At 42.0% G+C, this 25319-nt stretch overlaps 1 protein-coding gene across 3 annotated transcripts in view; it reads right to left on the bottom strand.

The window, feature by feature from the left end:
• SMS (spermine synthase) overlaps positions 1-25091 on the bottom strand; it is a 42539-nt gene extending 17448 nt beyond the window's left edge. Inside the window, exons 1-5 of one of the 3 annotated variants that reach the window (XM_064407472.1) lie at positions 24781-25091; positions 11552-11672; positions 4072-4165; positions 3268-3332; positions 1442-1617 (exon numbers count right to left, since the gene is read on the bottom strand). In XM_064407472.1, the coding sequence (XP_064263542.1) occupies positions 1442-1617; positions 3268-3332; positions 4072-4165; positions 11552-11672; positions 24781-24832 (508 nt within the window). In that variant the 5' untranslated portion in view covers positions 24833-25091. Of the gene's footprint in view, positions 1-1441; positions 1618-3267; positions 3333-4071; positions 4166-11551; positions 11673-21200; positions 21256-21363; positions 21443-24780 lie in introns of those variants that run through there. The other 2 variants (XM_064407471.1, XM_064407470.1) reach the window with 2 other exon arrangements.
• Positions 25092-25319: the final 228 nt, after the last annotated feature.

Here is a 25319-nt window from a genome sequence, read left to right on the forward strand (position 1 = left end):
TTGTGGACCCCAGCTAAAGAGCAACCTAATGCACACCAGTGGATCCCTGCACAGAAACAAACATGACCATTAACACCCAGGTGCTGAAGGGCCCTGCAGCTTGCCTGCTGCCAGCATTAGCTTCAAAGCAGGCAGTAACACCCCCAAGCTGCAACAACAGGGGCCAAGATCCACACTACCAGGGCCAAGCTCTGTGCAGCAGCACATCGTGGCATATCCTGTCACTCTGCCTGGCAATCACCACCTCACTTATGAGTGCACAACAACAAAATGAGACAAAGCATTATTTCAAAATCCCATGGAAGGGAAATAAATAATGTCACACTTCCCTTCCTACTGGGCACATTGTCATCATGTTCACGCAAAACCTCATCTCCATATTAAACTCTGATAAAAATTTCTGGCTAGAATAATTGAATATCCAATTTGATGATTTCTAATACAATTCTATCTGGATTAGAAAATACCTTACTAATTAATTCAATAACAGTGCTTTTCAGCTGCCATCTGCACAGAACCCTCTCGACAGTTGCAGAAAGCTAATTGAATTGTTAGAGGTACTTCCAATGTTTTCAAAAAGCTGTATTCCAATTTCTTAATTACTCTGCCATTAGAGTGAAGCTAGGTATTCTATCCCTGGACAGCAACATCCTTCATTTACCAGAGTCAGTCCTTTTCAACTTAAGAGCTAAGATTTTACAGAGCATAGTCCTTTGGTTGCCTAGATTGTCCAGCAAACAACAGTTTTTAGCTTTAATGAACAGCAGTCCACCGTCTCCTAAGTCCACTTTCAACAATACAAAGGTCAGCAGGCACAAAGTACCACATACAAAAACCCCCACATAAAGGTTGGGTCACTATTCTGATTAACTTATGAGTTCAAGTTCTATTATTTTGAAGAAAAGTCAAAAGATGTTCACCAATGGAGCAGCTAAATGGTTTGAGATACAGCTGTCCTATACCTCACCGAGCAGGAAATTCCCCTAAAGAATCCAGGGAGCAGCAGGATTATACACACATGCCAGGTATCACTTCATATTTCTTCAGAACTCCATTGTGTTCTGAAGACTGACAAAGTAGCTTGTTTTACTGTCAAAGAGAAGCTCTTAGAAAGTTGGACTGGCAACAAACAGAAAAGCTCATATAAAAGAATGAAGTAGAGCAAGCTCTGCTATAGAACACCATCTTCTCTTTTCCCAGGCCACTTTCTGCAGCAGAGATACTAACTCTAGAAAAAAAAAAATTTTTAACTCTAGATTTTACACTGGTCAGCCTGATTAACATCCTTAATATGCAGGAACAGATATATCTGTATATGCACAAACAGCTTCCAGCATCTGAACCACTACCCTTAGACATCTATTAAAACTGCCATAGCAGGATAGAAAACAACACTTTTGACATTTTCATGCCAGAGATCCTTAAATGAGATGATACTTACTAACATCCCCACTGAGAATAAGAATATTCCCAAATTGTTTTGAATGCAGAATTTTAATATTCTGAAAAGGTGAATCTTCATCATAAACAACTTCATCTATGTCATACTCCACCAGGCGCCCATCAGCTGTGGGCCAGTATCTATCAATAACACCTCCTCTCAAAATGGCTGGCAACCTGAAAAAAATAATATGAAAGAAGATTAAAAAATCTTATTTTAAAATGCTTATTTTAAAAATCCCACTATAAACATACTGTGGATTCACCATAATAAATAGTATTTGTGACGGGCTTCCAAGAAAACTTGCCACATTTAACACTTGCCACATTTAACACTTAACAGATACAAGAAAATTTAAGAATGTTAAATATATGGAGCTTGCTAAGGAAGAGGTAGTATATATGGTTCTTCTACATGTACAACTTCTACAATGTACTTGTGAATTTCTCTCTATTCTAAGAGATGGAATTTACATAATGAATGAGCCTCTGTAGAACAATCAGGTCATGACTAGAAATTCATAAAATACAAAAACAGCAGGCAAAAAAACATGACAAAACCTCTTCCCATCTTCAGTTGAGTTAGGGATGACATTTCTCTGAGATTAAGTGGATCTCATTTTGAAGCTATACTGAGACACATTTTAATACATAGAGAAACAAAAAAGAATATAAAAAGAATATTACAGTGTTTCAAACTGAGCTGGGTCAGCCTGCAGTACATAACCACAATCCCTGATATCACTCAATAGCCTGCATTACTTTTTAAAAGTGGTTAAAGGGCTACTAAGATTGTTTTGGGTATGTTGTTTGTGGGTTTTAGGATTTTTTTTTTTTAATTCCACAGAGATGTACCTTGGTTCAAACCAGCATTTCACCCGTAAAGACAAACTGTCTTTGAAATGACAGCAAACAAAAACAGAGATTGCATTTAGACAAAATGTGCAGGCACAGAGTCCATCAGATCTCCCACACACACTTCAAAGAATTAAAGGGGTTTTTTTCCAGGAGACTGTAACAGACAACCAGATCCAACAAGCTTCTTCTAAATTCCCTAGTGATTCCCAATCAAGGTTCCAGAAACACTTCCTGCCCCCGGCGAGCCGCCAGATGGCGGCACACGGCGGCAGCAGGAGCAGCCCTGCCTCACAACAAAGCGCCAGAAACTTCAGCTAGTTCATCCCACTGCAGCTGCACGTGTGCAGCTGGCACCAAAACAAAACTATTTAAAAGAACCCAAAAAGACCCATAAAAAACCCAAAAACAAGCAAAAAAAAATAAAATTGAGGAGCGTGTGACAAGATCCATGCCTGATACACTAGGAGGTTCACCTCCCTATACTAAGGTAAGCAGAAGATCTAGACCACTCCAGGCAGACATGGTTCTGACCCATTTTTAAGAAATTCCTATCACAGGGATTCAAGAAACTCCCTTTATCATTTCAGCATCAAAACAGCCTCAGAAACAGCCTTGACACCCAGCTTGTGCTCAGAGTTGCCTCAGTATCACAGCCCAGCCTGGCAGCCACAGGGCTGGGTCTGATCCTGGTCACCATCACCAGCTCTCCTTCTTCAGGAGCCACGGGATGTGGCCCATGGGGTAGTTTATGCCCTTGGCTGCCCAGCTCTTTCAGAGCAGTCTGCTCCTGCTTCCACACTGCATTTTCTCTCACTATTTCATGCAATCCTCCCAAGTAACTAAAAAAAATATCCCATCCATACCTTCATACTCCAGGCTATTCACTGCATTACACTAAAGCCTAATTTGCTTATTATCTTTAGTAACTATGCAGACAAGCCACATACAGAAGTAGAGGTACAAACTTACCGTTTCACCCTTTTTATGTTACCATGAATCAACTCTTTCATTCTTTCTTCTACTTTGTTTAGAAGCTACAAAAAATAGCAAACAAGAGGTAGAATTTGTAGATCAGCACTTTATGCAAAATATGTGTTAAATTAACCTATCTGGAAGTCAATAAAACAGCACCTGCTATGAAAAGGCTTTGAAATGTAACACTGGAAGCCCATGAGTAACTAGCTGGCCTCAGCCTTGTTACTAGCAAGAATATGCACATTTCAGCAGCTCTCATCACTGCATTCAGCTGTTCTCCAGGACAACACATCCAAAGAGGGAACATGAGAGCCCTTCAAAGTTCCATTCCTGCTACAGTAGTGGCCTCTTACCCCTGCAATACTCAATGTCTAGAGCCTTCATGCCAGAGATGAAGTTGTTTTTCTCCATGGGGCAAAAGATTGAGTATGGAGGCTTCCCATCTCTCAGAAGAGAGAATACAAAGAAGTCTCACACTGATACACCAGGTTGCAGACTGAGCATCGCATGTCCTCTCTCACTGCCCTTGGGTAGCTGAAGAGACCCAAGCCCTAACCAAGGCTGCTGTATCTTCACAACTGTTACAGAGAACACGAGGCCCAAGTACTTGCGGAGGACTGCGTGCATTCATGCACTCACATGTGAGCACAACTTCAACAGGTGCTACTGTTCCTCATCTGTGAGCATCCAGGTTTGAACTAACTTTAATATTTTTAATCTTTTACTACGACAGACTTTGATAAAAAATGAGCTCCCCATACAGTTAGGTAGTCCTAGTAAGATAGGCAAAACTCATACCTGATCAACTTCTTCTCTTCCTTTCATGTCATCATTGTAGCTCTGCAGATCCACCAACACCAGTCCATGAGGGTGAATTCTCAAATTGGCAAAACTACAACAGAGACAGTGATAACAAATTTATTATCAAAAATCTGAGTACAAAAAGAAAATCTAAAACAAGTTATATTAAAATTCAGAATTAATATCTTTTTCTCCAGCATCTGTAACTGCTGGCAGTACCAGCTCAAGTCTTCCTCTGCAAGTCACAAAGAGCAAACAAAGTTGCAAGAAGAGTCACTGCCAGAATCAGTAGGAAGCAAGGCAGTGAAGCAGGGTGTTTAAGCCACAACAATGGTACAATCAGAATACACTGTTTGCTAGTCTATAAGGCCTGCTGGAGCAGGTGTGTTGGTTTGATTTGGGCTTTTTAATTGAAAACAAGCCTTAAGAAAACAGCTGGACACTTTCCTTCCCCTGTATTTTCCTCTTCACTTCTGGGGGTGTGTCTCTGCTTTGTTTTGCAGGCAGGGTGGTTGTGATTGGCTGCTTGATTTTTTGTTGGTTGTTTTTTAAATTTTTTATAGTAACTATTCCGAGACACTGATCACATTCAAAGTTGAATAAAAATCTGTAAGTGAAAAACAATAAGCATCCTGGAGCAAACCATAGCTTTGACTGGCAAAGAAATTGCAGCAGCAAACTCTCATTGATGAATACAGATGCAAAGTCAACAAAATTCGTACTGTATATTTATTACAGAAACATTTAAAGACCAAAGAGCAAGGCTTTGCCATGCTAAGTACATTAGGTGAATAAACAGTGAATCTCCAAGAACTTGCAAGGAGGAAAACAAGAACTAAGGGCAGTGGGGAAGGACACAAGAAAACAGTGTAGCAGAGGCAAATCCTTCCCATTCTAGGAAGGAGAGAAGACAAAAAGAAACAGAAAGGCTACAAAGGAAGTAGAGGAGAAAAGCATACACTGGAAAAAAAAAGCAGAAGAGAGGATGAGAACAGGAATGGCTGAACAAAGAAAGGGTATTCAGAGACAAAAAAGCACTAGTGCAACACAGAATCCTCAGATAAAGCTGTATCGTTCTCTGAATGCTCCATTCTCTGCCTGTCTCCTCTTATCACCCCACTCAGCTCTAAAGGAGAACACAAACCAACTCTTGTTATGGCCAAGTTTACATGACCTTTCATCTCCCCGCCACTCCCACCTTTTTTTGTCTCTTCCAGAGACCCTTTTGCAAACTGTCAGCCTCAACAGGAACACCACCTCCCCCATGGTGCTGGGAGCTTCAGCCCCCAGCTGCAGTCAGAGATAAAACCCTGAATATTGTGTGCTATCTGAAGATAACTTTTGGTAACTGTAAAACAATTAAATTATGAAACTGACTGAAGCAATTCAAGAATAAAAACACCTTGCTGGCTTTGGAACAGCAGTGATCTACAGCTCTCATGTGTTACTACTGTCACCAAGTTCTCTTCAGAGGATGAGTCTGGGCAGTCTGAGTCTTTCCTCAAGACTCTGCAGACAGGTCCTACCCCCAGGAGTTTCTATTTACTATTTACACATACACAGCCAGAGCTCACAGACTGTCATCACCTTGGAGCAGCCCTCCTTCCATCCCAGAGCTTCCCCACTAGGTGTCCTCTGACACAGGATTTTGGTTAGGCATCACAAAAGCCTACCAGGATTCTGTTTACATCAGGATTTGGGTTTTTCTAAAGGAGAGAAGGACAAAAGTGCAGAACTTAGAAGATGGAAATATTGGTCACTCCAGGTTTTGGACATGACCATTCACAGTGAAAAGGGTGAAGCCCATAGGCCCTCAGAGCTGTGGCACTACAGACAGAAATACGTACATGCAGTTCATAAGACAGCTCTGATTGCCTGAGAAGTGGCATGGTGTCAAATATTTTCACTTTTAGAAAAACTTTTTATCAGTTTGTTTCCATATTCTGGGAGTTGATGTTGGCACATGACTTGAGTTCTCTTTTAAATTAATTTCCTACAAGAATCACACAGCTGTCATAAGATTTGACAGCTGACATTTTCACTTCCCCTGTGACTCCCTGAGAGCCTCAGCAGGGGATGTTCCTGCCCCTGTTCTGAGGTGGGAGGCAAGAGACAGAGAGGAGAGTTGCTCTGAAAGTACAGCCACACAACTTCAGATTTGTTATGTGATATGACAGCATTAGAATACAGAGACAACAGCCTGCAGAACCATCCATTTCATCCAATTGTCACTTCTAGCAGAACAGAAGGGTCCTGACACGTGGGACAAGGAGGAAGAGATGAAAGGCTGGCAGCAGACTGTGTAATGGAACTGAATTTCAAGTTCCAACAGGTTCCAAGTTTGTGGCTGATATTCTCAGCTAGTTTATAGTAAAAAACTTGAATGAAATTCACAATTCCCAACAATAATACAGGTCCAGGTTGGTTATACCTTGGCTATAAGTTATCCGCATGAAAACAAACACCTAAAATAAGCTAAAATTCCTTTAAAGATTTAAGCACGCAGCCAACAGTACAAGTGTACTCAAAAAAGTGAACAGTCCAGTATTAAGTAGCATTAATGCAGTAGTGGTAGGCCAAAGCTGAACTCACAAAAAGTTACTAGCTTCAGTCATCAGACAGCAAAGGCTATGCTGGTTTTTGTCACTTTACATTTTTCTGCTTGGCAGAACATATATGAATGCAGGTTTTTATCAGCAGCTGCTCTTTTAATTTCTGGAAGAGGGTTCTTTAAAACAATGAGAACAGTTTCCATTTTCTATCTATGAATATACAAGAAAGATTACTTTAGAATCCAAATTAGGGGAAAAATAAAGGTTGTTTCAAAATTAGTCCCTCCTCTTTCATCATTCTGAAAAATATAATATCTGTTTTTTTAAAAAAGCCACCTGCCACACTTTTGGTGGTGTGCTTGCATGTAATTTCATAAAAGTAGCAAGGGGAGGAAAAAAAAGGCTCAGTGAGGAGGTATCCTGTTCCTTTCCATCTGGCAAGGAAATCTGCCCCTGAAAAGCAGCCCCTGCTGTAAGAACACTCCACTTGTTGCTGCACCTGCACATCTGTCACATCCTCCAAGGCAGTGCTCAAGCTTTTTGTGCTTGTATGCACAGGTGTCAGCTATAGACACAATTCTATTGAGTGCTGCATCTTAGCACTTGAACATCAGAAAACATCAGATGTCAACACATAATTCCAAGCTGCACAAATCAAAAAGTAACTGCTGGAAACAGAACTAGGATCAAAAAGATCAAAATATTCTAACCTGAAATGTACCATCCCACCTTAGTGACTTGTACTGCAGAGTACAATGAAACATTACAATCCCATGTACCCAAGAAAGGATTTCCCAAACCACCACACCCACAAAATAAAGCTGGATAGAAAGACAGGTACCTACAAATTCCTCTTTACTCATCAAAGCTTTTATCTGCTGACTAATTTTGAATCACTATAAAAGAAAATAGTTCAAGTATTTAATAAACAGTTTGGCACTAAAAGCACCACCTGTCAAACTACTCAATGAGAGAGGAAATAAAAATTTGCTTATGCTAGGAAAACATCAAATTTTGAAAATGGCATGACACTGTTTAACTAAAACATACTATTTTTTAAAGTTCTTCACCTTAATTACAAAGTACTTGAGGGACCTTAAGGAGCTAGGCAATCAAATTTCTTCATTACACCATCAGTCCTGTTCTGTTTTTACAGAATAAGAAAATAAAACCAATAAAAGCTGTTGCATGGTAGCTGTTGCTGATTCCTAGCAACTGCTTCCTATTCTTCAGCCCATTTTTACACTCAGGGTCACTCCATAGGCAACTACAACATTTTAGCCTGAGACAAAGAGCTGAGGAATGTTCACCCTGCTCCTTTAAAATATGCTGTCTAGCATACAGAGTGGTTAGCAAAAGACCAACAAAGAAAAGAAAAAAGTAAACACACTCCCCTCTCCCTTCACAGTGTTAACATATTCATCAGCATCTCTGTGACATACAAACCAAATTCAACTGGGTAAAGCTTGCACTGCTGTGAACAGTGGAGTCAAATGCAGTAGGATTATACTTCTCTAAACAATAATTCAGACAGCAAAGTTAAAAATGGATGTGTGGTATAGGGGAGGTCAAAGCCTTTCTAAAAGACACTCTTCTACTGTAGAAGCCATGACTCAAGTTTCAGGTTGTGGGGGGTTTTGAAGAACTTCAAAGTGGAACACGACAAAAGAAGGAGCACTGATTTACAAGGGAAAAAACTTTCATAGCTCTATGCAGTATAATAAAAGGCTACTTGCTCACAAGCAGTAATGAGATTAAAACAAAGTACTAGCTGAGAAGATAGCAATTTCTAAAGATTAGCTTGACTGATTTTTCTCCTTAACTTAGATGCAACAACATGTCTCAATCTGTTGAAATATACTGGGCAGTATGACTCTACAAAGTCTCATATACATTAAGTCAGATAAAAACTTCACATGTTCTAAACCTAACTTTTAACTGTTTAGTCCAAGCTAGTGACATTTCAGTAAAAGCATGCTGCTTAATGTGACCCTACAAACCACTCTAGAAGGAATCTAAAAACAGAGATCAGAAAAACAAGATTGCTTGAGACTCAAAAGCCAAGAGACAGAGCTCCACTCTGGCACATGCCACTGCTCCCCAAGCAGCGCTCGGGCAAGGGGGCTGGCAAAGCAGAGAGGAATGTGTCCATCCCCACCAATTCAGAGAAGAACTTGAGTGGCTCAAGTGAGCCATTCCCAGCCCCACTCCAGAGCCTTGTGTTGACAACCCCATTAGTAAATATCTTCAGTTGAACCTCCCTCAATTAGGTTTTTTGCCAGAACAAATCACAAAGTAAATGGACCAGGTAGAGTTGCCACATATGACTTTTGCTTGCTTGGCTTTGGACAAAAGAGAACAGGGATCTGTTGCTTTGGTAATGACAACAGGAAAGCAGGTCTTAATCCCCAAATCAGCTCCAATTTGTTCCACCAGTGCAGGCCTCCATGGAGCTGTTCACTTGGTGGCTTTGTCAGAAACAGTTCTGTCAACAGCAGGGCCCACAATTCCACAGCCTGCAGCATGGGGCACCCTGCAGGCTGTGGGGTTATCTCAGCAAACTTTGGAGTACAGACACAGTTTAGCAACATATTACTATCTCATCTCAAATATTTTTCCCAGGGATTAGTACCCAGCTTGTTACATCAACTGCACATCTGTCTTGCAATGGCTCAGTCACCTTTGGCTGGCTAAAAACATGTTTGTGTGCACATGCTCACAAAACCCTTACAGCACCCACTCCATTTCTCCTTCTAGGGAACTTGTAACAAATTGTAGCCAGTCATCCTTACAAGAGCTGCTCATGACATACCTACATCACAATTCTTTTTTTCCAAGTTTTACTACAAGCTGCTGCTGGAAATGAAGTACACTCACTCTTTTGCAAGGAAAGAAGAGGAAAAACCTGCATGCCCTGGCTACTTTCTTTCTAGTTGTGTCAGGTAATATTTTTATGCTAACTAAAATGTACGATATTTTAAGGCACTAAGATTAAGTGCAGACAAACTTGCTGGTATTAAAACAGAAGTAGGAAGTTCTGTTTTAATTATTTAGTCAGTTGAAATCCATATGAGCACATCAGCTCATTCTTACAATTTGTGAAACGTGTTTGTTTTGCAAGGTTTTTTAACTGTCCAGTCTGTTGAGTTTTATGGGTTTACAACCTCATTTGTTTAAGTTAACTGAAACTACATCAAACAAATACAAACTACACTAGAAGAAATATACTGTTTAGGGCTACCTTAAAAAAAAAGTGTTCAGGCTTATTGTATAACCAGAGGAAAGAAAACTGCTGAGGTCCCAAAACTCACAGAAAGTTCCCCTAAGCATATGTTCAGCTGACAGCGTAACAAGAGCAATCGAGTCCGATATTTTGAACTTAGGTTCTTATAAAAATGTGTCTCAGAGTTGCTTCCAGGTGCCAGTTCACTTATCTCCTGGAAAAGTTATCCAACAAAACACTTATCTAGGGAGTTCCTGGAATACATCAAAAGACAGGCAATTTAACTCTGAACCTGCTCCTTTAGAAGAGGCTGTCATCTTAAGAGGAATGATCAGATGAACTTGCAAAGAGAAAACCCAGTTTGAGAATTCACATCTCATATCCCTCTAACACTCAAGGAAATGCAGGAAACCAGCATGAGGCCACATAATCAAATATGCTCAATCTTTTAGTCTCCTAACTTCTTTTTATTTTTAGGTATTATCTTTTAATTCTTCTGAGTTGGTAGAACCTTGATATTATCTTTTTAGGAGAATTACAAGAAAGCTTAACTCAACAGAGAGGAAGGATAGAACCAGAGTAGAAAATCACCAACTTTGCTATCTTTTTACCAACTCAGAGACAAAGGCTACCAGAACTGCAATGTTGATCAAAATATTCAGGAAGAATATGAAAGCACATGTAATTAAAGACAAAATAAACAAGGCTGTACAAAAGCAAGATACAGCTAACAGGCTTTTCTAGACACATCAAGTATAAAAATCAAGTAATTTTGAGCAGAAAAAATCAGTGCCACATTTGAAAAGCTACCTGAAATATAACAAAAACTTCATGAAGCACAACACAAAACTACTCATATCCACTTACCTGTTACCTTAGTTTGGGTCCCAAAAACCCCCCACAAAAAAATCCCAATTAAACAAACAAACAGAAACAAACCACCAAACAAAACAAATCCATCCAGCAAATAACAGAAAACGGGCAACCCCAAAGCAGCAACTGCCACAATTATGTCAAGAACAGGTAACTGAATAACAATAAAGAAATTCAGTGCAATAAAACCATGGTAGTTACTTATAAATAGATCAGATTAATGTATACCATAATCAACTAACTGTGGAAACAGCATCTGGAAACAAAGTGAATGTAGTTTTGTTTATCAGTTTGTCCCAGCAGGCTCAGCTTTTGTGTCACTAATGACACCAACCATCCTTATCAAGCTGTTAATTACCTCAGAAGCTGCTTGAGAATTTGAAGCATACAACAGTATGTAAATAGAGACAGACACAAAGTTGTCATTGCTCACATGCTAAGGTTAGACTCCAACATGTTTAGGCATATTTAATGGTCAGAAAATTACAAATATATTGAACTGACTTGAGCTTTCCTGCATCAGGAAGGACTAGTGCTGAGACCAAGGCACCATTTTATGGTACAGACCAGACTGAACAGTTCAACCATCTCATACCCAAACTGCAAGATGACACAGTCCAGATTAGAACCAATCAACCATCTCATACCCAAACTGCAAGATGACACAGTCCAGATTAGAAATAATATTCTGCTTTATCACAGCTGCTTCACACACAAAGCTGATAAAAGGATAGCTTGCCCTGTCAACACTACAGGAGGTCCAAGAGAGGGAGAAATAAAAACTTTAAGGAAGTACAGTGGAGACATAATCAAAAGAAAATCCACTCACCTGCCATTTTTTTTGATGTAGGTTACTAAATAACCATGGTCTTCCCAGTTATGAACTGTTTCTGTCATTCCCTGCTCCTGAAAAATGGGCTGTAGAGCTTTAAGAACGGCATTACAATCAGCTGCAAGATTAAGAGAGAAAAAATAATCAGTGAGGATTTTCCCACTCTAGTTACATCTGCCTTTTTTTAGAGGCTGGAAATTTTTTCCTGGAAGCCTGGATTAATTTTTCTGTAAGTACCATTTGAACACTCTTTCATGTATCTTGTTTTCTGCCCATCCTCATCCACCTAGATATTTCTCAGTGCATGGGTATCCAAACAACTTTTAATCAGTTTCCACACCTGAGCAAAAGTAGTTATCTACTATGAATGTAATCAGAGTAGTTTTATTACAGCTACTATTGATCATATACTATATCATACTCCACACAAGTCTTTACTCACATAATTACTTTTAAAATTGCTTAACACACAAACAGCAATCCCACAGCACTGACAAGAAACCTCAAAAAAAGTTAAGCTGTAATGCTGGATAAATACAAAGGCATTGAAGACTAACCTATCCACCCTACCCCTACACAACATCCTTTTTTTCTAACATCCAGGCCAGAGCAAGTCCCCAGTTGAAATCTTCTTGATATCATGGAAAATAATTCTCAGAAGAGCACACAAAAACTCACTTGGAAATAACTGACATCACTCTGGTACAACTACCATCAAAAGCAAGCTGATAATTTGTCCATAAAGATATTTCTTCAGTCAGAACATGCTAAGTTCAGAAGTCTCAAGTTTGCTATACAGTCTTGTGGGGGTTGTGTCACCCACAACATAGCTTTAATGAACAATTTTACTTTCTTCAAACAAGTGTCTCAAAAACAAGTTGCAAGGTTTGCCCACTTATTTTGGAGTTGACAAGGTGAATTAGGGGAGGGTGCCCCTAAAATTGCACTCAGCAGAACAGGAACACAACTGGAAAGACTTACCACACCAGTATCAGTGAGGAAACCTAACAAAACATCAATCTACAGGGCTGTCCCTGGAAAGCAAGTAGCATCACTTCCAGTTCACAAAACACAGAACTAAGCCACTACGGTCATGCAACATGGCAACAATGTAACCAGGATTTAGTATCTCTACCAGAGAAATCACCTGACACAGACTGAGTATGGAGGCACAGTTTACAACCAAATGCTTCAGCACAGACACAATCTTCCCCATTGTGACTTTCTTCAAGAGTTATTCCCACGGTACTCATTTTGTTTCACCCCTGCTCCCAAAATGCATATACATTGGAAGCCAGTAAAGGTAGTCAGCAGACAAAATCAGCAACAGTTTCCAGGACAAAATAGAGTTGTACAAGCTACAAAGAACTGGAAAAAAGATCCATACCAAATAAATCAAGGTTCCCCAATCATCTCTATCCAACTCCACAGCAGACTAAGCTAAAAAATCTGATTGCTTGAAACTCATGTTTGCCCATCCATAAACCCCCACCTTGAATTACCCCTGATGCTGAAGTGACTGATATTTACTTTTCTTCAAGCAAAATCAATTCCCCAGTAGCCAAGGCTATTTAATAGAAGTTGGAAGGCTTTGCTTACTGCTTATTGCACCTGATCTCGATGCATGTTCTGAGATAGATTTATTTTTCACCTTCTAAATCTCACTCAACTCCATTTTGCAAACTAAAGCCAAAGAGAACAAACAAAATTAAACTCTGCTAGACCACAGTGAATTATTTAACTGCTGGTTCCTTCTTAGTCAGGAGCATCACTGATGAAACCCCACAGTCCACTATCACCATAAAACTTCTTCCTTCCCCTACGTTTCTGTAAGAATATGCATCTGTAGCAGTAAGATTTTAGACTTCCTATCCAGTGTCAGGTTCGACCACGGCACAGGCAATGAGGCTCAGAGTACACAGCTTGTCTGCCCAGTAACCATGGTTACAGCTGTAATAAGTGGGCCAGTAATCAAACCAACATGTTTTTCAGACATCAAAAGAATAGATAAATGGGGTCATAACTATGAGCCACAGTTCTTAAACAGGTTCTAATCTCTGCCTTGCAAGGGAACTTTGCAAGGCTCACTTTGAACTTGCAGCTTCTGGCAGGCATCAGCCTTTCTGGAGAAGGTAAGAGCAGCTGCTCCAATGCCAGTACATTCACAAAGTATTTTTGTCACTTCAGACATGTAGTCCCCACTTTCTCAGTAGCACTTGCTTCCTTGCTCAACTCCCTTTACCTTCTCCACCTTTTTCAAAACAAATACCTACTTCCACCATTTACTCCTTAAGCCACCACCACAAAAACACTGAAAACCCTGTTTAGTAATGCATGCCATACCCTCCATGACATGAGACCCAAACTGAACCAGTGTCCAACCCAACCCCAAACCACTTCACTTCTGCAGCTTCTGCAAGACAGCGGCAAGATGGCAAAGAGACTGAAAGAACTGAAGTACTCATAACACATTTAGCCTGTTTTCAACAGCTTTAAGGAATCCTGCTAGGTGCATCTTGGCAGACACTGCAGGACAAATCATCACTGATATTTTTCTGCTCCATGAACAGATCAACCCCTCGCATACAGCTCATCACTCAGCCAGAGAGTTCTTTGCTAAGAACCCAGGCACAAGCTTAAGCTCTCCCTATTATGCTATTAACTTTAGGAAATTAAAACAACAATATGCTCTTTCACCAGGTATCCTTTTAGCTATACCACACAAGATTTGCCTTGGAGGGCTAATTAATTCTCCCAAGTTGGAGAGTCCCTTTTAAAAAGTTTGAGGCCTTAAGTGGTTGCTTGAAGGCATCAGGAAGTTTCAGTGATCTCAGGATGTCTCACCCAAATGCACTTGTCACCACCTCGCTCCAAGTTCAGATAGGCTCTTATCAAGCCTTGATAAGCAAATAGGACAATGGTGATTAAAACAACAGGAACACCTTTGAATCTACATCTAAATGTTTATTCAAGTAGTCATTACCTTTTTTTTGTTATTCAGAAACAAAAGAAACAAACTCGGGATACCAAATATAAAATACTGATTTAGGCATTTGATATTTATTTGCCAGAAGTAATGAAAAATGCCTAGAGTTTCAACTTTAGAGAGTAGGAACAAAACCCACTCTGTATAGGATTTGAAATACATGTATTTTTCAGGAGAGTTAATGCCCAGTTTAGCCCGAACGTTTTTAAATCCCAGCATGTCTGAAGACTTGCAGCAGTTGCAGGATGTTCCCCTGAATTTGCGCAGCAAAGCAATAATTGACACTAATCTGTGAACACGAGAGCAAACTCCAGAGCTGCTGTAAGCATCAAGTCTGGCCTCATGCATAACACCAGCTAGTTCCACCCTGATATCTGAGTTCAGCGTTGGAATCATCTGCTATTGAGCCAGACTATCTCTAAAAATATTCTGGATTAAGCCCTACAATTAACAAAATTTCAGTAAGTTATGGGAACAGATTAACTCTCATTTGAAAATATTCACCCCATTTCCAACTTCAAATTTTTCTTACCCAGATTTCCAATAATTTATTCTAGCAAGTGAGAATATAGCATAACCAAAACAATAAAACACATCAAAGCATTTACATATGATTCTGCAACTGATGAATTTTCCCTTGGCCACTAAATATTCAGTAGAGAAAGGTGAAGAAAACAAACCAAACTAAATGCTGTGTTAAGAACACATTAAAGAGTAAGCATACATTAGGAATCAAGATGCAGAATATGCTAACAACCTGAACTGCTGCCATATTGTTTCAGTTCAGAGCTGTTTAGGTTGCTTCAACATAATAAATCCTTGTGTTTTGCAAGTCTGATATCCTTGCACATAGGCACTCTACCTATCAAGTCCAATTCTTCAAAAATCCTAACAGGAAAAGGAAATACAGAGAGAGGGTGGGAGGACACCACATACAAGTGACTAAGGGAACACACCTGACAGAAGAGATTCATTTCTAGGCAGCTGAGGTCCAGGGGCAGTTCAAGAAGAGCAGCAGGAGGGGGTGCCTCCAACCTGCTACAGATGCACACCTGACTGCTCTGGCACTCAGCTCACCACCAAACTGGTGTCCCCCTCCACCACCACCTCTTACTGGAAATGGTGTCCTCAGGCTCACAGGTGTACAGGGAATCTCTCATCCACAGACTGATCCAAGACGTTTTTCCAATGCCAATTTTGTATCTCAATCTCAGCCATGAAAAAACTGCAGAATTAAGAGGTGTGCAGCAAAAATGTTTGGTGAGCAAATTGTTCATAAGCTTTAAAAATCCAGAGCCAAGGAGAAGCTTCAGGCTCCCATGTATTTGCCGAGTCCTAGATTTTTTTAGCACTTGAGAAAACAGAAATAAAAATCAAAAAAAAAGCTAAAAGTCACAACATTTTATGGAAAGTTAACAGCTACTTCCTCCTCCTAGGTCTGCCTCTCCATTGTATGCGACCAGGTGGAGCAGTACATAATACTTTGCAGATAAATTGTTATCACTTAGTCGTCAACTCCTGCATGGCAATCTTTTTCTTAGAACTAGAAAACTTAGGAATTTTAATTATTTTGTGCTAGTTAAAAGGATCTGCCTGCATGGAAAACAAGAGAGCAGAGCACACTGGTGTTTGAAACAGACCTACCTAGAGTTTTCACAGCAATATGGCAGGCTCAACTAAAGTCAGAATGCCAACAGTTGCCCAAGCTGAGCCTTGTCCTCCAACAACAAAATAACCCCACGCCTCACAAGAATGAAAGTACACCCTGCAAGTATACCCCATGACCCCTGCTTTCATAACTGCCCAGAACAAAGCAGGTAGCTTTTTCCTGACATGTTAACAGATGCAAATGAGTAACAACTGGCTTTAGCAACGTACACCTTCTGGGTATTAAGTTCAAAGTCTCCCATCAGAATACACATACAACAAAAATCCTTTGTTTTGTCCTTGTCAGCTACGCAAAAGAAGAAAACAGCAGGAAGCAGAAAATGATACTAAAATTACTCCTTTCAATCACTTTGCACCCATGAGGACCATACTCATTATGTTGACTTAGACACAGAAGTCAATAATTCATGTATAGCATGAGGCTTAAGGGGGCAGCAGGTGGAAATAGTCATCTACTACTCATTCATCCATGAGAAAACAGATCATCAAGTTTCCTAGTGCACTCTCTCTATTGCATTATGTATCACACAAGGTTAGGAGTAGAAGGCTGCTTTTTCCAAAGGTTCCCACGGAAAACCTCCCCCACTCCTATTTTTAAGCTGCATATAGTGAATATGGGCAAACCCAGCTATACTGTGTCACACCAGCAAGTGCATGAACTTGCTGGCACTTCCATGAGATCACCAGAGCCAGCAGGAGTCTCTCTGTGCATCCAAGGGTCCTTTAGGAAACTGTGGGTAAAACAACCATGATCAGAATGAGCTCTCAAAGCATTAACAATACCCAGCTACCAAAAGGAGAATTCAACACACTCTCTTCCCCTGCACTACCACCACCTTTGTATTAGGTTCCCAGTCACTTTCGAGAGAATTCCACAGAAGATCTCAAGTTTTCAGCAAATATAGGTCTTTGAGATCCATCCACTTCCATAATGGAATAAATACACTAAAAATAAGTTATTCCTTCACCCTTTCTCTACTTGATTTGCTGTATTAGGGCTATCAAAAATCTAATTTACTGTGCAAATACAGGGTGCCTCTGCTCGTGGATTCATCAGTATCTGAAGGCTCACTCACAATGATTCCTGCAGAACAATATATTATGGAAAACTAAAAAGAATCCACCACAGAGACCCGTAAGAGGGGTTTTCCCTTGTTAGTTTTTGGCAAAATTTTAGAAGACCATAATGTCTGGAAGCACATTAGGGACCATATTTTCAATCACTAGTAGAGTCTCCCCCATTCACTCTGACATTTACAAATTATTTCTTTCTCTATTTTTAATTAAATATATGCTTTTAAAGTATTCTCCTATATCTGGCATCTAATTGCAGTTAGTAATGATATGCATCCTTCTACAGTTAACTTTTTCAATGCCTATCTTCTGGAAATGTGCACAACAGATCACAAAGCAATTCTCTGCTAACTCCAAAAAAATCCCAAAACAACACAGGCCTCCACTTGAGCCTTTGTATCAACAAATGTAGTTTCAAAGCCTTAAACTTCATTTGTCTCCCAGTAACATACAACTAAAGTCCACCAACTGGCATACAAAGACTGTTAACATTTTAAACCTTAGCATCTGTTGAAATACCTGTAGCCCTTCCACCCAAAAAAAAAAAAAAAGGCTGTAGAGAAGAAAACACATTTGGTAACAGAACCCCAGCATGTCCAAATAATATCAGCTCTTCTGGTCACTTACATCTTCCAAGCCACTTTAATCACCTATGACCTGACCATCTTCTAGAAAAATACTTAGCATAGCACTTGTCCTAGATACTTTCCTCTCCTTTCAAGGATTTTGATATTTAAGAGGCATGATCAGAGAAATGTATCTGAAATGGGAAATACTGATGTGTCAAAAGCAGTCTTCATTTCCAGCAAGAATTTGCTGTACAGCCTCAAACCATGAGCCTCACAACAAACATCTCCCACACTGTTAGCCCTCACCTTTGCAGGTGACAGTTCCTTCATGTCTGAGCAAGCAGCCATTCAGAGTTCCAGTCATAAAGCATTTTAATCATCAAAACTAGAAACCAACAAAAGCAGGCAATGAGTTCATAGCAGTCATTACTGCTAAAAATGGAAAGCTATTAATACCTGTATTAACACCTCCTGACAAGCCCCATTTGTGCTCTGACACTCAGCAGGCCAGTTCTTGGTCCAGGCCTGCCAGAACTAGACTGGGGAGACCTGCAGGGCTCAGCTCAAACAGCCCAGACAAGGCACAGGCTGAGCCCACACCACTCAGGGAGGCTGCTGAGGAAACACAACCAAAACAGACCCATTCCTGGACTGCAGCTGCAAACACACCTTTAGCAAAGGCTGATAACACAGCTGCAAGCTCCAGAGACATCGGAGTCTTGTCTACTCCTTATTTACATGGTCTTCACATACAGATCATAGCTAAGGCATCAGCAAATTTTGTTCACATACCATAAATCAATAAGGTAAGGAGATAAGCCTGTCATCTGCATGTTATCACCACAATCAGATGTTTCAGCACTTCAGACAATCCAATGCTTGACAGAACCAGTCAAATTTAGCTATAAGGATCAGAGATACCATTCCCTCACAAGAAGTTCAAATATACTTAACAAGTTTTTCCAGCTAACTGCAGCCAGCTCCAGCCACAAAAGCAAAATCTGTCTCGCAGGAAAAAACAAAGCCTTAGCATCTCTAGTACATCAGGCAACAAAAGCACCCACCAGAGAACACCAAATTAAAAGTAACTCTCTATATAGGTAAGTGCTCAAATCTTTTATTGATGAGTTTCATTTATAATCTCAGGCTTAGACTAATACCGAACTTGACATCTTCTTGCTCCTTCATACACAAGATTGACTTACTTGAGAAAGAAACTGCAAGTTCTCAAGAAAAATATCAAGTTTTCAATGCCAGTCATCTCTTCCTGCATTCTCTGGTATCTCCACACTTAGTATGGGCTGAACAATGATTCAACATCTAGAACTGTTGATTATCTGCTAAATAAAGCAATGCAGCACCAGTTCCAAATTGTCTTTACTACAGCAAGACACAGCTCAAAACACAAGCAACTGAACTCATGCAGTGTTTGCCCAGGTAGAAGTTAGGGCAGAGATTTCAGAGACAGTAGCAAGAAAGAGCCAATGCAGCATCACCCAAGCCTCCCTTCCCCACAGTATTTAGTTTTCCTAAACACTCCTCTTCCCAGGAGATTACCCTTTCAGAAAACCATGTTCTTAATTAGTTCTTAAAGTAAGGAATCTCAACAAAAAAGCTTTTAGAAGGTGTAAAACTCAAAACCTTATAAAATCTTTCACTCTTCAAAAGTTAAGATCAACACAGCCAAAAGTAAGCACACAAAACTTTAGTGCTGCTCCATGAAGAACATTAAGAGTTCCAATCCAAACAAAGACAAGAATGAAAACATTATTTTAACTGCCTTCAGTTCAAATATTTAATAATTCAATAGCCTAAGTAAAAACTTCAATACTGAAAGAATATTTAGGAAGGTAACTCAGAACACCTGATAGTTAAGATATTTTCCCCCCTGCAGTGTCAAAATTGAGCCGTGGACGCAACCCTGCAGACAGGAAGCAAGCTACTGAGAGAGGATGCTCAGCCTACTCTCTCTATCTCCTTAAAAACATTAATCTGAGGAAAACCAGATCATGTGCACACACACACTCACTTAAAATTTTTCTAAAATTTAAGCATTGCCCTACCCACACTCTCTCCAACCGCAGCATTCCCAGAGTGTGTAATTCACCCAAGAGCTTCCTAAGCATTGGTTTTAGTAACTGTTCCAGCTCAGGTAATCACTGCTGTCCTCCACCAGCTCACTCATCTGTGCCCTGGTACAGTTGTTTGTGCCACTGTACCATGCACTATTTATAATCCCCCAACAATAATTCCAAACAGCAAACATGAAGACAACTCAAACTGATTTCCGACTAATTTGCCTTTCAAAACAACTTTCTGAAGCAAAGAACCCAAATCTCACAAGAGATCTCTTCGTATCAAAATCTCTTGATATTATCCCTCCTCCCACCCTTAGAGGAACCTGAAGAACATCCATCAGTTCAATACTCAACAACCAAGAAAACTGAGCTTTGTTGACACATTCATGCATGGATGGAAAAACTCCCATTTGCAAGCAGATTTATAACATACAGTAAATCTCAAATCAACTCTGTACAGGTATAAGCATCAAATATGTATATACCTCCATAATAAAGCCCTCAAACTAAGTAACTTGAGGAGTCTCAAATTCATCCCTTCCAACTGACAAAAAGACCACAACTAAAGCTTTCTACACCCCAATTAAAGAACACCAGCAAGCTGTGTCCATTTTTGTAAATGTTAAAATAGTCTTCTTGTATTTTAGGATAGGGAACACTATGCTGTTTGCCTGCTAAAGCTGTCTGTTTATCTCCAGGGTCACAGATAAGTAAAATACTTCTGTTCAAAGAGCTGAGCTGTAGAGCTGCTAATTTAACCAGCTCTTGAGAAGACCATTACTGAAACTCAGGCTGTGCTATCCAGCTATCAAAAGATTCACCCCTACTTATATTTTTAACTGACTATTCCTAAAAAACTAATGAGGTGCCTAATTAGAGGAAATAGTTACAAGGACAGGCAAAAGGGCCTTTTTTAAAATAGTATATAGATTTTTGTAGTACACAAAAAAAGACAAGGACAGCACACAGACAGGCAAAAAGGTCTTTTTTTTTAATAGTATATAGATTTTTGTAGTACACCAAAAAAGGTTATTGAAAAGTTTGAAAAAAACCTGGCAGCTTTTAGCAGATGTACACTGCTTTAATCATCTCATACAACCCCATTCCCAAGGCAATAATGTGGTCCCCCACCTCAAACCAAAACAAGAGGACCTGTTTTTTCTAACTCCCCAGACCCACATTTTTATTCACATTGCTGGCATTTCCAACAACCTTATGGAAGTGATGACTGCAATCACCAAGAAATGGCTACAGAGAATTATCAGTCTCACAATTCTTGCTGAGTACATTTGAGTCCTGAAGAATGTACATGACAAGCTCCAGAGAACAATACTCCAAGACAACCGGACTGCCTGAAGAAACCAAGGCTGTTACTGAAAGGGTTTGTGACATGCCAAGTAAGTCAGCCAGTGAGAACAACCCACCAGAACCCACCCCATTCTGCAGCACAAGCAGTTGCTAACAGCTGCACGAGTGTTAACACTTGACGAAATCCCATCTTCCTCACTCAGAGCTGTGTCCTGCGGATCTTCTCCCTGCCAGCGACAAAGACAGCCTCCATCCTTCACTCACCAAGAACCTCAGAACACTGAGGATAAAGAGACACACACCAGAGAACAAAGTGATAAACAGATCCCAGAGAACTATTAACATCTTGGCCTCTATAATCATCTTCAGTCTTGATGGTAGACAATTACAATGATGCCTTTGGATAGCTGCTATGTTAGAAGTGAACAGTGAGAAACACATACAGATTATTTCAACCATGTATAACAACTCAGACCAAGCAGATGCTTAAAAAAACCCCCACCATTACCATGTACAGTTATTGCAAGACACATTGCAATGAAACAAACGATTGTCCAACCTTACTACAAAGTACAGATGGCATTACCTGGACTTCTGCAAAACCTTTGACACGATCCCCCACAACATCCTTCTCTCTAAAGTGGTGAGAGCTGGCCCCAGTGGGTGAACTGTTTGGTGCATCAGTAAGTTTTTGGACAGTCACATCCGGAGGGTCGAGGTCAGTGGCTCAGAGTTCAATGGACACCAGTAACAAGAAGTGCCCCTCAGGGGTCCATACTGGGACCAGTTATTTAGTATCTTCATTAATGACACAAAGAGATCAGTTGCAGATGGCACCAAGCAGAGTGGTATGGTTGCCACACCTGAGGGATGGGAGGGCACCTAAATCAATTGGGACAAGTTTGAGAAGTGGCTCATGGGACTCTCATGAGGTCTAACAAGACCAAGTGCAAGGGGCTGCACCCAGCTCTGGACAACTCCTTGTATCAACAGCCTGGGGATGAACAGATCAAGAGCAGCCCTGCCCAGCAGGACTTGGGGGTGCTGGTGGGTGAGAGGCTGGACATGACCCAGCAACAGGCATTTGCAGTCCAAAACCAACAGTGTCCTGGGCTGCACCCAAAGCACTGAGGGCAGCAGGGTGAGGAAGGGAATTCTGCCCCTCTGCTCTGCTGAGACCCCACCTGCAGTGCTGCCTCCAGCTCTGGGGTCCCAGCACAGAAGGGACACAGAACTGCTCAAGCCCAGAGATTATAAAGTTCAAGATATTCAGAGACATGGAGAATCTCCCCTACAAGGAAAGGCTGAGAGAATTGGAATTGTTCAGTTTACCTGAAGGGAACTTAAAGCTGAAGAGAAACTTTTGAAAAAGAGCCTAGAGTGACAAGGGGGAATGGCTTCAAACTGAAAGAGAACAGGATTTGGTTAGATATTAGGAAAAAATTCTTTATTGTGAGGGATGAAGCATTGGGATAGACAGCCCAGAGAAGCTGTGATACCACATCCCTGGAAGCATTCAAGGCCAGGTTGGATGTGGTTCAATACAACTTGACCTAGCCCACAGCAGAGAATTTGAAAGTAGGTAACACTTAAGGTCCCTTTTAACCCCCACATGATAAGCTGGCAACTTGTCACATTAATACCTATACAAAAACACACATTTGTCAAACACAAGGACATGTTAATGTTTTGAGGAACAAGGAGTGTGCATTTACCAAGTTTACAGATTCTGCCCTCTCCATAAGGAAAGATGCAACAGCTTTAGCTGAGACCTACAAAAACATGCTATCCTCACAAGATCTGAAGGTCCAAAACCACACATTTAATTTTACTAAATGCCATTTCATAGCATTCCAGACCATTCAGAAATCTAACTGTCCACCTAATTTGGAGGAAAAAAACTCAAGTAGTAGGCAATCTATGATTAAGCTATAAGGTTAACTCCTGTAACACAAACTACACGTGCACACTCACCAGTTTTTTCTATTTAGATGACTCTTTGTGCTTTGGACCATAAACACTAGATGAGAGGAAAAACTCCACATAAGAAGTACAAACCAACTATTGAGCTGTCACAGCTGAAAGTTCTTCATGTCTCACTGAAGATGTCTGTTTTGCTGAGACAAATGTAAGAAGGCTTCTTCCTTCCTTTGATATACACAGCAACACTTCTACAGTGGGTCCATCAACCCATTCCCATTTAGGTACATCCATCTTGGTCAGACTATGATGCAAACATTGCCCTCAAAAGTAAAGGCAAGTGGAAAAGCCTACCTAAAATCAAAGCAATTGTTAAGGTCCTTACCACATTCTCTAATTAACAGCATTGCTTTTTATATCATAGAGGAGCTAACATACCTATGGCTTATTTTCAATAAATAAACCATAGGTAAAGCACCTACTTTATCCCTGGCAATTTTGACCCTTATGCAGAAGCCAGTTGTTGTTTTAACTCCTGAACCTATGGTAGTTCAGAGAACTACAGTGACAAAGAGGCCATTGTGGGGGCTGGTTGATTGCTAGTTTTTACACTAGTCTAGCTTACCAATTCTGCTCATACTAGATTAGTCAAGCACAAGGTGCAAGGAAAATAGCAGGACTATCTCATTTGCCATTAGGTCACCATTAGAGTGACTAACCCGCCCTGAAACTCCGTGGAAAAGAGAAACTGAAAGGTTTTCCGTGTGAAAACCACACTCTTTGGGAACGGCAGTAACATCTTCCCCTTCCTGCTCCCGGCTCTCCCAAGTGCACATGCAGCAATGCCACAAAGGGTTCGCAGCAAAGCCCCTGTGGTCAGAAATCTCTTTCTCAAAACAAGCTTTTAAAGTATTTTGTCCGCAGATGCAGCGAACTGCCTTCACACCAACCTGGAGGGAGAAGGGGGGGTTGGCCCGGGGGCCAGGCCGGCCCAGGGGCGGCTGCCGGGAGGCCGCACCGAGCCCGCGGCCTGGCGAGGCGCTTTGGCGCCCACGGCAGCTCCCCCTTCCCCCACCAAACCTCTCCACCCGGCTCCGCCGCCGGGAAACGTGGTTATCCCGGCCCCGCGGGGTCAGGGCCTGCCACAGCCCGGAGCTCCAGCGTTAATCGCGTTCTCCCCCAGCTCCGAGCAGCACCGCAGTGTCACCGCGCTCCCGCCTCAAGCGCGGTGCAGCCGCAGCGCCTCGGGGGTGCCCCGGCCCCGCCGCCCGCCACAGCCAGGCTCTCCCTCCCTCCTTCCCTCCTTCCGGCCCCGCGGTTCGGCGCCTCCCGCCCGCCCCCGCGGGGAAAGCGCGCCCTGGGGCGCCCGGAGCCGCCGCGGCGGAACCCGCATGTCCGCCTCGGCCCAGCCCCCGCCGCGGCGGGCTGGAGGCCGCAGCGGGCCGCCCGCCTGCCGGGAACAGAGGCGGTACCGGGGATAAACGCGGCCCGGCGGGAACGCCGGGGAAAGGGCCGGAGGGGGAGGCGGCGCGGGCCTCATGCTCGGCGGCCCCGGCCAGACACGCACCGGGGCGGGTGGGGTGGGGAAGGTGCGCGCCCCCCGCCGCCTTCGAGCCCGGTTACCTGTGGCGCCGAGCAGGAAGTCCAGGGTGCTGTGCCGCGCTGCTGCTGCCATAGTGAGGTAGAGCCCTGTGCCATGCCTGGAGCGGCGGCGGCGGCGCGGCCCGAGCGGCGGAGCGGCCCTATATGCGCGGGGCTGCGGCGGCGGCGCGGGGGGAGCGCGGCGGGGCGGGGCCGGGGCGGGCCGGGGCGGGCCGGGGGAGGCGGCGGGCCCCGAGACCCCGCTCGGCGTGAGTGCAGGGCCCGCGGGGGTGCGAGGCACCGCCAGCCGCCCGCTGGAATCCCGGGATGGTGTCCTGGCGCTGAGGCCGCGGGGTGCTGTGTGTCACCTGCTGCCCGCCCGCCCTCCCTGCAGAGGGACCAGACCAGGGAGTCTTGAAAGCCTTTTGTTTAAAGTCTTTTTGGTTCATAACGGATAACTGTAAAACAGCGGGCTGAAGCCACAGGTTTCATTAATCACGTGCAATTACAAGCCCAGAAAAATAGTATCCAGAAGTAGTTAGCTACGGGACTGATCACAGAATCGCAACATCACAAAATCA

The sequence above is a fragment of the Passer domesticus genome, chromosome 2 (genome assembly GCF_036417665.1).
Source record: "Passer domesticus isolate bPasDom1 chromosome 2, bPasDom1.hap1, whole genome shotgun sequence".
Classification (NCBI taxonomy): domain Eukaryota; kingdom Metazoa; phylum Chordata; class Aves; order Passeriformes; family Passeridae; genus Passer; species Passer domesticus.